The sequence below is a fragment of the Cheilinus undulatus genome, linkage group 14, assembly GCF_018320785.1.
Source record: "Cheilinus undulatus linkage group 14, ASM1832078v1, whole genome shotgun sequence".
In the NCBI taxonomy this organism is placed as follows: Eukaryota; Metazoa; Chordata; class Actinopteri; order Labriformes; family Labridae; genus Cheilinus; species Cheilinus undulatus.
This window is the reverse complement of record NC_054878.1, coordinates 664,776-678,403: the sequence shown is the minus strand read 5'-3', so window position 1 is coordinate 678,403 and position 13,628 is coordinate 664,776. Positions and strand designations below refer to the sequence as shown.

Below are 13,628 nucleotides of genomic sequence, written 5' to 3'. Positions count from 1 at the left end.
ATTCAGACCAGGAACCTTCTTGCTGTGAGGCAGCAGCATTAACCACTGCACCACTGTGCAGACTAATTTATCATATCCAATATGCTGAAATGCTTCTGTGACACCTGAAACAATATTCTCTATGTAGCCTACAAACCGTCCTTCAGCTGGTGAGTAAATAAATAATATGAACATCTTACCTCACTGGTCTAGTTCACTGCTGTACCTGAACAAGCTAGAAGTTCAATGGTTGCCTTCATAGCTGTTTGTAAAGGGGGACTTGAGCCCGTTTTACACGGGACCTCTGGCTCGGGGTGTCAGTGGTTTTATTCCCGTGTGAACTGACCGTGTCTGTAATCTGCCGAGTAAAAATTCCAGGGAAAAGCACCGTTCATATTTCAGCACACTCAGGGTAAAGGTAACTGATCCTGCAGTAATTAGTATCTTGGTAAATTGTCATGGTAATTTTGTTTTTTGCAGCTTTCTCTGCTTTATGTTAAAAAATAGAGGCGTGTGATGTTGTAAACAAAGTTTTGGCCTGTAGACTTTTCACGGTGCTGTCCTTTCATTTCCGTTCAGCTAAAGTTCACAGATGAATTTATGTGGCTTGATATATTAATAAACTCTTGTAGTTCCCTCAATGCACACAAAGGTCCTGCTCTTCCTACAGCTGCCTGGTCTTATTTCAGCAGCACATGTCCTACACATCAGAATTTATGTTTTAAAATGTGAGGAGTGAGTGAAAATGAGTTATTCATGAATTATCAGAGGTGCCCAGGTACCAAGTATCCTGTTCAAATAGAGCTTTATTCAGCAGTCACATGCATTAGTGTCCTGCAGCTGCAGAATGGATGTCATTGGCGTCTCGATCATGGATGAACTGTCTGCTATGAATGCTTATAAATAAATCAGTGGTGGATGTCTATCATTTATCTTTAAAGTTTGACTCTGAATTGAAAGAGTATAACAACAGAAAATGAAGTTTAACTCCTAATGTTGGAGCTGCGAGTCACAACATCACTGCCATCACTGGTTCCCTCTGGGATTTTATTTACCAGATTCCTCAGGAATAATTTTAGTAAACCATCAACAACCACTAGAGCATAAACTTGAAACATCACAGTCAGCTTTAGGCAGGAAGATTAGAGTCTAGCTCTACATACTAATACTAACCCACTCAGTCATTGCAGATCTGAGCCCTGCAGTCTTTAAAATCAAAATGAGAGTGATCCATGAAGCAGTAACTGTCTGAAGCACAGGTCAGTGCTGGGATCTACGCTCTCACAGCTGCTATCAGTCGCTGGTGTGCTGACTCAGCTCTACACAGAACACTTCTCAGTCTCATTCTCATCTCTCTTTCTCTGTTTATTTATTTCCTTCATTAGTTGTGAGGGTTGCTTAGTGACCCCTCTGCTCCTGCCCTGCACCACTTAGAGCAGTCCAGTCTTAAAAATGACATTTAAAAGCTCTCCAGCCTCGTCTCAGCTCTGAGTGACTGCACTATGTGGTCGGCCCGCTAATTGGACCTTGAGAGGTGGAGGCCAGGTCCAGGCGGCCTCGCCAGGAGTCGGTGAACGTTAGCGTGGGCAGGAGCCTTCACTCTGTGTCCAATGATCCAGGAGCTCTGCACCATAAAATAAAACTGGACACACTTTAGATGGTTAGAAGGGTCACAGGAACAAATGCTTAACCACCGCATCAACTAAGCATTAATAAGACAGTGTATAAGTGGCATAAATAAGTGCTTTATAAATGGTGGTTAAAGTGTTACTAGAGTATTCCGTTAACCCTTTCAGTGTATCGTTATAGTGTGAGTGTTGCTGCTGAGGTAGATAAACAGACACCTTTATCTAAAGGCAGAGGAAGAAGACTTGGAGCCTATGCTCTCTCATTTCTCACACTGCTAGATACACGTCATCCGTAATGCATGCATAAAGACTGCCACTGCATGGTGTTCTGGTGTTTCAGCACACTCAAATATATTCAAATGATCATTTTAGTGACTCTGCTGAATATTTTTGGTCTTATAAAAAAGAAGAGCATCACAGAGGCTGGTCTGATATTTATGTAGTCAGTCTGTTTGAAGATTTTTGTGACAGCAACATTAAGAACCAACACAGCTCTTCAAATCTGTCATCAACTCTGTTCTTCAAAATAGGACTCAACATGAAGATAGAGGACGACCTCCAGAGAGGATGCAGGAGAGTAAGGTGTGTGTTTGTGTGTGGGTGTGTGTGTGTGTGTGTGGGGGGGGGGGGGGGGGGGGGTCACAGAGTGCGATGAGGGGGAAGTCTGCTGTGTCAGACTTTTCTATTTCACAAAGCTGGCTCTCTCTTCAGCTGTGAAGTGTCATCATTTCATTAGTTGACCCTTTGTGAAGCCCCGCCCTCCTCTGTTAGATCAGCTTTGATGAAGCAGGAAGCGGATTGTTTCTTTGGTGCTGCAGAATTGTCAAAGTTTCCACCTAGAGTTTGGCTGATGTGGTTAGAATTATGAAGCGCTCTGTTCCATCGCTGCATGATGATGTAAAATTTCATCTTTGCTCTCATCGATAAATGTGAGGGGAAAAGGCTCAGCATTTGTTTGGAATGTCCTGTGGTTTTTAAATAGATAACCAAAGTTGGTCCCCTATTCCAAAAACAATGGGGCGCTGTGTTAAACTACAACAGAATGCAATGATAAGATCTTATAAAACTATATTTTATTCACCATAGAACAGAAGCAACATATCAGATGTTGATACTGAGGCATTTTAACAGTCATGATAAACTATTAGCTCATTTTAATTTGACGGCAGCAACACATCTCAAAAAAGTAGGGACAGTAACATCCCCATTCCTTTAACAACAGTCTGTAAACGTCTGGAAAGTGAAGGGACTAGTTGCTGGAGTTTGGGAGAGGAATGTTGTCCCATTCATGTCTGATATAGGGTTCTAGCTGCACATCAGTCCTGGCTCTTCTTTGGTGATTTTTTATATTATGCTCCAAATGTTTTCTGTTGGTGAAAGGTCTGGACTGCAGGCAGACCAGTTCAGGACCCGGACTCTTACTGTCTGTACTGTACTGTCAGCTCTGTACTGTCACACAGCTCTCTTGAAACAGCTAGTAATAATATTAAAAGCCCTGCAAACTGTTCTCATCACAAACACACAGGGAAACACGAGGAGATGTCCTCGCTATCTCTGGTGGTGAGACGATGAGTCAGCACAGAGCACAGGAGCTGAAGAGTATAAGTAAACTTCCCACACCTGGGCACAATCAAGGCCAGTCAGCCACACACACCTGACTCTGCACTGAGATGATTCCCCTCACCTGCCTCTGAGAGCAGTAAGAGTGAGAACCCTCACAGGTTTGTGTCTTTGCTCAATGGAGTCTGAATAAATGCGGGCTGGGACCAGTTGTTTGGTCCACACCAGTGCAACGGAAGTGAACCAAGTCAGCAGACAGATTCAAATTTGTTTCACCTGAACCAAAAAGGTCATCAGTGTGAAAATACCCAAAGATGACCCCCTTTTACCCAACACCTAACACTGATAACTCCAGACTTTGTCGCACCTGTTCATCCAAAGGGACATGGGTGTGTTGAACCCTCCTGGTGTCACACCCCTCGGGTTCAGTTCATGCTGCAGTATTAGAACTGGGTTTATAAGCAATTTGACTGTGCATGCTTGTGCAAAAGTCTGCACATTCAGCGTTCTAACAAACACGTGCAGCACTGAGTTTCTGTCATTCAGCAAGTGAAAATAGTTTCAGCCTCATTCAAAGTATTCGTGAGTGCACTGAAGCTGTGACTCATGGGGAGATCCAGGCGATCAGGACAGGCTGCACGTGAAGCAAACGTCATCAGTGCTGCTGCTAGGAGGATCAGATGGTTGTAAGGGCAGCCCTGGAGCAGCGCAGCCAGGGACTCAGATCTCCAGTGTCAGCCAGGCACAGTCCCAGATGGGCCCCTCTGTGGAGACACAAACATACAACACAACTCCAGAGGCTCTGCTGGCCAGTCCAAGAATAAAGCAAGGAGATGATTTTTACACATGAGCATGAAAATTGAATGTTTGTGCTCTAATACTTCTGAACACACACACACACACACACACACACACACAGAAAGGCACCGACCGTACCGTAAACGTGTCAGTGACTGAAGGAGAAACAGCAGCAGGACAATAACCCTGCCTTTTTTTCTGCATGTTTTCATTCACAAACATTTCTTTCTAACTGAGCCGTGAAATTAAAAAAGAGAATCCTCAGGAGGATGTGAGATCTGGACCTGGCAGGGTTTCTGCATCACACCCAGTTAGCTTGTGATAGTAAACACCAACAGTTTTTTCTGCTGCAGTGTCATTAAACATTGATGAAATCTAACAACACAGCTGTTCATACAAATCGACCTGACTGCTCACCAGACCTCCAATGGATGCTTTGTGGTCGGTCAACGGGGATGGTTACTGAGAACAGAGATCCGCGCTTTCAGCAAAAAAATGAACCAGAGAAAGATGGATGGTATTTCCTGACATCCTGGAGAACCCAGGATTTTTATCAGATGACTCGTTTTTAGTTTGCTTAAAGCTGTCGGTTCATATTGTTAGAGTAATGGTGGATGACAGACAGATGATGGAACCAAAACTCACTGCTGTATAAAACATTTATCTGAGAAAGCTGGATTAATGCATTTTATCAGTGCTTTCTGTTAGAGCTGCAGCTTTTTACACCAACTTTCTGTTTCAGAGAGTTCAGTTTCCTGTCTGAGAATCAAAATGTGCTTCCTGCACATGTTTATCATGAATCAGGATGTAAGCATGAAGCTCCCTGCTGGAGAACAGATATATGTAGTCAGCACATCTCCATCATGTCCCTGTGGCTGTAGAAACCAGATGGACTGGCCCGATTCCATGTCGGTCAGCAGGCAGATCCATTATTATGCCAAAGCTCAGACCTGAAACACGTGTGCCGGTCTGAGAATGGACCTGACCAATCAGCATGGTTTGAGGAGAACATGGCGGTAGCTACAGGTGTGCTTAAGTTTTGCTAATAGCAATGGCTACTGCTAGTGTAGTGATTAGCTTGGATGTAGCTCTAGTACAGCGACAGGTTTATCAGAACTGGGCCACGCTTCTTTAGAGGGTAAAGAACCTTAAAGAACCTTATTTCAGGCTGCTGATGGTGGAAAAGATGCTTCAGCTCTTCTCCTGTGCTTCAGCATGAATGTGTGAGTGAGTCAGGGGTGTTAGGCTGGACTTAGACTAGAGGACTCTGCTAAAACCTCAGAAAGACTAAAAAGACGGGCCTCTGAGACACCCTCAGATAGGGATGTCCCCATACCATTTTTCCTTCCCAGTACCATACCAGTACCAAGGTGTTGGGTATCAACGATACCAATACCGAGTACTGGTCCAACACCAGTGAGAACTTTCTGGACTACCCCCCCCCCCCCCCCCAGGTTAAGACCTTAATGCCATGAACACCTTTCCCACATGTGTCTGCTAAATGACATTATAAGACTGTAACACTCAGGGATTTGAACAAGAGTGGGACAGAGAAGAAGAGCTCAAGTCCAGGTGGTCTTTTTGTTTTTTAATGAGTCTGAGTATGTGCTAACATTCAATACTGAGCGTTTGGGAAAAAGGCCAGAGGATTTGAAAAAACTCTGAGGGTGACTGGATGAACGTTCTGTCACATCTCTACGGGCCAATCAGAGCAACAAAACACGTGATGTCATCGCAGCTACCGAGGAATAACGGTAACCATGGCGACTGTAGACATGTCAGTACTTGACCTTTGTGGTTTGTGAAAAGAAAACAACTCACTGCTGTTCTCTGTTCTTCTTTTAATGAAGAAATGTCGTCAAGTTCTGATAAAACTGGCGCTTTAGCAGCATCCACGCCAATCTCTTCCTCCATAATTACACCTCTAAATGCCTCTTGCTTACGTCATGACTCTGCTGCACCCAAAAGTACTTCCCCTCGTCACCGATTGGTCCTGTCACTTTCTAACCGGGTCCAAACGGTTCAGACGGGAGCTTTGCCAGATGGATTCACCAGTGAAAAACACAGAAATGGGCGTATCCATCTGCTTTGCAAGGTTAAGTGTGTGTCACTGTTTTGTGTGTTTTTGTGTGTGGCGAGGTTTCTGTTCATGTACTGCATGTGTGCTGCATTGCTGTGTGTGTGTTTGTGAACGTAGCTTCCCCGCTGCATGTGTGAAAGCAAATGGATATATTTAGGTTTTGTCTCAGCAGCAGTTTTCTCGTCCCCTGCTGTTGAAGAGCTATTCTGTGAAAATGTGTTTTTATGTTATTAGGAGCGGCGTGGCCATCTGAATTATGCATCCAGAACACTGCCTTGTTAAGGCGGCCAGCAGCAGAGTGTTCGAGGCCGTTTGGTCCACAATGGCACCGCAGTGTTGGGTTTTAAATATAGATGAGAACTGAAGTGGCTTTCTTCGTGATTAACATTAAATACAGCAGTGAAAACCTTCTGCACATGCCAGTGAACTAGGACATTTGGGTCAGTCAGGTATTTGCACAGATTTGCATAGCAAGCCATTTTAACCATGCAGTCTGATTGGTCAGGTGGGAGCAGGGTGGCAAGCAGGACACTAGGCTGCGTGCCAACTCCTTTGGTAACCGAGGAATGTTTTTATCCTTACTCTAATCTGAAGAGATGATGTGTAAGGAGAAACATCTGCTGTTAGGTATGGAGAACAGCAAGGAATGGAGAAAGCCTGCAGGGCCAGGTCCAGCCTTTTTGCACCCCTCCACCCCCCACACCCCACTGTCACCTGGGAGAAAAGTTAGGAATTCTAGAAGCACCTTTTTCTGCAAACAGGTGTCTTATTTCATCTCTTACATGAAATTGAAGACAGATATTCAGTAGAAAGCACAGAAAGGCTTGAACACCAAAATGTAAAAAGATAGGAAGACATTACTGGGCCTGTTGGTGGGCAGTGGACTAGAGTAAGTGACTTCCTGTTTGGATACAGACCTGCTTTTATTTTGAAAGACATCAGGGGAATGATGTTCAGATGGAAGATTATAGCATGACCTTAGTCACACACACTGACTTGTAATGATTGAGAAGGGTATAAGGGAACAGTTTAAAGGTACATTTTTAAAACATGAGGTGCAGATGACTTCTGGGTTTCTGTTTAGTGAAATGAGACATTAGGAGCAGTGGTGGGTTTATTTTACATCTCTGTGGCTGCAGGGGAAGTTGCAGTGGTTGAACCAAAGTGTGCAGATAGGGACAGTAGCACGCACATTTAATGCAAATTCAAAAAGGTTAATGCTGAAATGATGGACCTTTGTCAGATTAAGTCTACACGTGGGTCTGCATGTGCCTGCCTGACTGAGTGACCGACTATACTGTCAGAGCTGTACAGAGTAGCATCAGCGTAGGAGAGGCGACATCCAATGACGGTCCACGGAGCATAGCGGATGCTATGCTCTGTCTGTGGAGCTGTGGATACTTGTAGGCGGAGCTACTCCTCTCAACAGGCCTCCCAGATAGTTGCAGTCAGCCTTATACTGGTTTTTAACCTAGTCTTGTGATCGATACATTTAGAGTGCTGAGTGTGACGCTTCCTTCTTCCTGCTCCCGCTGTATCTGATGATTACCACCCATCCCGCGGTGCGTGCCATCCACTCTCACGTTCGCAACACGTCTGTCCAGTCCCACCTGCATGGTGCACAGATTCTGACGGTCCATGTTGAATATTTAACATACTGAAAATGTGTTCAAGTGAAGGAATGGTAATAAAAGTGTGAACCCTTAACAACCACCTTGACAAAGTTTCCTCCCTGAATAAAGGAAAAGTCTAGAAAAACCCACAACAATCACATCCACATCATGCATAACAGTAATAGCAATGTCAAAGTAATATTTACAGACATTTACACATCATCTGTCATTTATTTTAATGTCATACAGACAATTTCCTAATGTCTTAAACACTGAAGATTAAAATGGCAGCACACTTCCATCAGCGCTCTGTTACCAACCTCGCCATTAGATGCTGAATGCAGAAATACCAATTTGCATGGAAATGGCTGCCCCCCCCCAAAGCATCACACAGTTTAGCTGCAATTCTGTATTTTATAGAAAATCTGACATATTTATGATTTTATCATGGCACCATTTTTGGACCAGTTCAGCCAAGAAGTCTTCTGAGAGGTTTCAAGGACATCTGGAGACACCGACGACAGTAGTCAGATGATGCTGACAGCTTCACAGCGTCTTCAGCGATGTCAAGATCATGTGACTGTAAACAACCTAAAGGCAGCAGATTTAGCTGTAGTTTGCTTTTCAGAGCAGGATTTCCCTTCAGACTCCTGCATATCCCTTTGCTTTTCTTCTTTACCTCTTGAACCTTGGTTCTCAACTGCTGGGTCTGGACCCAGAGGTGGGTCACAATGCCTTTTTTAGTGGGTCGTTGATGTGTGCCTAAAAAAATATGTCGTATAAAGTTTATGATGGGCTTTTATTCTGAAGGGCGTGTCTGTATCTCTTTGTCCCACCATGTCTTTTGTTCAGTCTCAAATCCAGGCCCATTTTCTTGATGCTGTGAGTTGAATACCACTGCTCTAGAATTAAGTATTTGTTTTAAAAACATGGTACTAAACGATGTCTCACCTCCAACATTCACAGAGATTCAGATGATAGTCACATCTCCATATGGCCTAAAGTGGATCCAGAGGAGACGATGGATGAAAAGAGGATGGAGGTGAATTACTGTGACTATTTTTGTAACTGGATCCCCACGGCAGCAGCTTGTCATTCACAGGTGACCATGCCTGCAACCCTCATAGTGGTGGGGACCAGTTTTCAGACTCACAGCTGTAACAGCATTTCATACAGTCTATGACCAGTGCATGGCCCGGTGAGCCAATAAAAGCAACTCAAACATAGTGCAGAGGTTTGTTAATCCTCCACTGAAAGGAGCTGGATAATAAAAGTTTTGTGAGGGAAGGCAGCCTCTAATCCCCCTTAAAGTCAAATCTAAGTCTGTTTGTTAAACTTGTTCATTTCACTCTGTCTGCAATCATGAATATTTTCTCTTTATTGATGCTCTATGGCAGTCTGAAGCCAGCTGTGGTGAACTTGCTTTAACTTTGTTTTTGGACAACAACAGCAGCTCTTGTTGCTGAGGGCGGTCGCACAGATTGTCACCGCTGCAGTTTGCCAGGAGCTCGTCTCGCTTCCTGCATTGGGAGGGCCGAGCCCTGCAGTTATTATGATAATGGTGGAGCTCTGCCATCGGTGTGTGCTGCCCATTGTGAAGCTAAGCTCTCGATAATCTAGATGGGGTATTTAGCCACTTGGAATGCTTGCAGATAGACAGATTTGCAGAGACTAAATATAGGCTAGTTTAAGGATTTGAATGCTAATGAGGATACTTGCTGTGCTTTCTCTATACACCTGAGGACATTGCAAACATAATGAAGACTCTGTTAACTGAACTCAAGTCTGAAACAGTGATGGTAAACCTGTGTGTTTTTTACAGCAGGCCAAATGTCAGTCCTGCAGGATCTGCATGCTGAAGCGTCACAGGCGGGGTGTGAAACAGAGGGAGAGAGAAACTCGAGTGTCGCTGCCTGACTTCTTGTTGACTCTAAAGTTGTTTTGCTTCATCAGTGATTCACTGTGAATAATCAATTACTCGTTCCTTCACTCCTCTTCTCTTTGACTCATCCTCCTCTTCCTTTGCTTTCTGTTTTTTTTCTTAGTTGGTGCTACCAGAGTACTCCATCCATGGACTCTTTTGCATAATGTTCCTGTGTGCCCAGGAGTGGCTGACTGTGGGTCTCAACATCCCTCTGCTCTTCTACAACACGTGGAGGTAACTATTCAGCCCAGCACTGTGGATGTGTGCATGAGTGATCCCAGACTTCAGGGAGTACAGTACGTCCCTCTCAGTATCCGGAGAACAATTACAGATTTGGTTTGAGCAGGAACAGGCTGCTGTGTGAGTGCACAAAGGAGGAAAGGCTGTTCATGAGTAAATACTGGGCTGGTTTTTAAGACGTGGCGTGGCGGGGAATAGAGTGCTAGAGCTTAATTCTTTTTTGATGATGCTCTCGATGTTGAGTGGCTCCATTTTCCAGTATATTGGGTTATTTTGTTCATATTAAACAACTTAGCACAATATTTTCAAATGCAGGAAGTAGTGGCATTGTATCAAAAAGTTGATTTCAGTAATTCAGTTCAAAAAGTGAAATTCATTATAGTTTCATCCCACACAGACTGATAAATCCAAGTATTTATTTCCTTTAGTGTTGATGATTATGGCTTACAGATAATGAAAACCCAAAATTCAGTGTCTCAGAAAATTAGAATATTGTGAAAAAGTTCAGTATTGTAAAGTCATGGTGTCACACGCTAATCAGCTGATGAACTCCAAACACCTGCAAAGGTTTCCTGAGCCTTAAATCACTGATCATCAACTGGCGGCCCAGGGGCCACATCAGGCCCCCCAAAGTTTCCTGTCTGGCCCCCAAAAGATCATTAAATTCAGAGAAGAGGATGATTGTGGTTTTAAGAGTATCCTTTGGCTTTAAATGTCTGCAGCTGTTAAATCCACCCCCAAAAACAAAATTGAAATAGAACGACTCAACATTTGATCTGGTTTAAGGTTGGAAGAAGTGCTGCAAAAATGACCGGATAAAGTGGTGAAAAGGGGTTAGAGAGTTGCAAAAATGGGTGGCAAGTAGCAAAATTGATTGTGGAGTGGAACAAGGGCACGAAAATTGGCAGAAAAAGTGGTGAAAAGAGGTAAAAATATGGCAAAAAAAAATGCTTCAAGAGGAATACAGGGGCAAAAGGTATCAAAAATGGTTACAAATGACAAAAATAGTGCAAAAAAGTAATGAAAAGAGGTTAAAAAGTGGCAGAACAGAAGAAAAGTGGCAAAAATGGATAAAACAGTGGCACAAAGGGGATAAAACATGCAGGAAAAGTGGGTCAAAAAGTGGGTTAAAATCTTGCAAAAATTGGGTGAAAGAGGCAAAAAGGGGCAAAAAGTATGAAAAAGGGGTTAAAAGTGTCAAAAATGGGTTAATACTGGTGCTAACTCACTGTTGTGCAGGGCCCATTCTCTGTGATGTTCAGGTGTCCGGCCAGTTCTGTCGTCAGGCCTGTCTCCTTGTGTCCTGCTGCGTTATAGAGAACAGGGACAGATCTCACTGGTAATAGCTAAAAATGTATACTACTAGAAAAATATTTTAATCAGACCAAAATACGTATTTAATTTTTATGTATGTGAAAGTCCAGCCCCCACAGTTTCCGTCAAGACTAAATCCGGCCCTTGTGCAAAGATGCTTGATGATCCCTGCTTTAAATGGTCTCTCAGTCTGGGTCAGTAGCTACACAATCATGGGGAAGACTGCAGACTGGACAGATGTCCAGAAGACAGTCACTGACACCCTCCACAAGGAGGGTAAGGCCAAAGGTCATTGCTAAAGAAGCTGGTTGTTCACAGAGTGCTGTGTCCAAGCATATTCAGAGAAGGTTGAGTGGAAGGATAAAGTGTGGTAGGAAAAGGGGCACCAGCATGAGGGAGAACCGCAGCCTTGAAATGAAGCCCATTCAAGAACTTGGGAGAGCTTCATAAGGACCGGACTGCAGCTGGAGTCAGTGCCTCAAGAGCCACCATGCACAGACAGATCCAGGACATGGACTACAACTGTCCCAAAGCCACTCTTGAACCAGAGGTGTCAGAGGTGTCTCACCTGGGCTAAGGACAGAAAAGACTGGACCCTTGCTCAGTGGACCAAAGTCTTCGTTTCAGATGAAAGTAAATCTAACATTTCATATAGAATTCCAGGTCCAAGAGTCTGGAGGAAGAGAGGAGAGGACCAGAATCCAAGTGTCTGGAGGTCCAGTGTAAAGTTTCCATGGTCAGTTACTGGTGTTGGTCCACTGTGCACTTGCCCACACTTCAAGTACCAAGTACCAGTACCTGGTCTAAGGACCATGGTATCCCTGTGCTTGATTGACCAGCAAACTAGCCTGACCTAAACCCCATAGAGGGTCTGGGAGAAGAGCTGGAGGCCACTATCAAAGCAACCTGGGCTTCATAACACCTGAGTAGTGCCACAGGCTGATCGCCTCCATGCCACGCCACATTGATGCAGTAATTCATGCAAAAGGAGGCCTGACCAAGTACTGAGTGCTGTACATGGTCAAACTTCTCAGTAGTCCAACATTTCTGTTTTAGACATCTTTTTTTCTAATTTTCTGAGATACTGAATTTAGTTTTCATTATCATCAACATTTCAATAAATAAACACTTGAAATTCACTATAATGCCAAAAGTATTCGCTCACCTGCCTTGACTCTCATATGAACTTCAGTGACATCCCATTCTTAATCCATAGGGTTTAATATGACGTGGGTCCACCCTTTGCAGCTATAACAGCTTCAACTCTTCTGGGAAGGCTTTCCACAAGGTTTAGGAGTGTGTTTATGGGAATTTTTCACCATTCTTCCAGAAGCGCTTTTGTGAGGTCACACACTGATGTTGGACCAGAAGGCCTGGCTCTCAGTCTCCACTTTAATTCATCCCAAAGGTGTTCTCTGGGGTTGAGGTCAGGACTCTGTGCAGGCCAGTCCAGTTGATCCACACCAAACTCTCTCCTCCATGTCTTTATGGACCTTGCTTTGTGCACTGGTGCACAGTCATGTTGGAACAGGAAGGGGCCATCCCCAAACTGTTCCCACAAAGTTGGGAGCATGGAATTGTCCAGAATCTCTTGGTATGCTGAAGCATTCAGAGTTCCTTTGACTGGAACTAAGGGGCCAAGCCCAGCTCCTGAAGAGCAAGCCCACACCATAATCCCCCCTCCACCAAACTTTACACTCCGTCTCCACTGCTCTAGAGTCCAGTGGCGGCGTGCTTTACACCACTGCATCCCACGCTTTGAATTGCACTTGGTGATGTATGGCTTGGATGCAGCTGTTACCATGGAAACCCATTCCATGAAGCTCTCTACCACTGTTCTTGAGCTAATCTGAAGGCCACATGAAGTTTGGAGGTCTGTAGCCATTGACTCTGCAGAAAGTTGGCCACCTCTGTGCACTATGACCTCAGCATCCTCTGACCCCGCTCCGTCATTTTACGTGGCCTACCACTTGGTGGCTGAGTTGCTGTGGTTCCCGATGGCTTCCACTTTGTTCTAATACCACTGACAGTTGACTGTGGAATATTTAGGAGCCAGGAAATGTCACCTCTGGACTTGTTGCACAGGTGGCATCCTATCACAGTACCACGCTGGAATTCACTGAGCTCCTGAGAGCGAGCCATTCTTTCACTAATGTTTGTAGAAACAGTCTGCATGCCTAGGTGATGATTTTATACACCTGTGGACATGGAAGTGACTGGAACACCTGATTTACATTATTTGGATGGGTGAGTGAATACTTTTGGCAATATAGTGTATATCACTGTGAGGAATTAAACTGTATAAAATGATTTTAACTTTTTTAAATGAATTACTGAAATAAATCATTTTTTCTGGTATTCTGATTTATTGAGATGTGCCTGCATACCTATATAAATATATATAAATATATATAAATATAACCTTGACCATAACATGGAATCACTCTACATAGTACAGCATCATGCTGTGGTCTTCTCTAAAGTCAGAGTGA

The 13,628-nt window shown here is 44.0% G+C and overlaps 1 protein-coding gene across 1 annotated transcript in view; it reads left to right on the top strand.

The window, feature by feature from the left end:
* cnih3 (cornichon family AMPA receptor auxiliary protein 3) overlaps positions 1 to 13,628 on the top strand; it is a 143,771-nt gene that overhangs the window by 116,910 nt on the left and 13,233 nt on the right. The window contains exon 4 of the mRNA XM_041805752.1: positions 9,704 to 9,816. Within this exon, the coding sequence (XP_041661686.1) occupies positions 9,704 to 9,816 (113 nt within the window). The remainder of the gene's footprint in view (positions 1 to 9,703; positions 9,817 to 13,628) is intronic.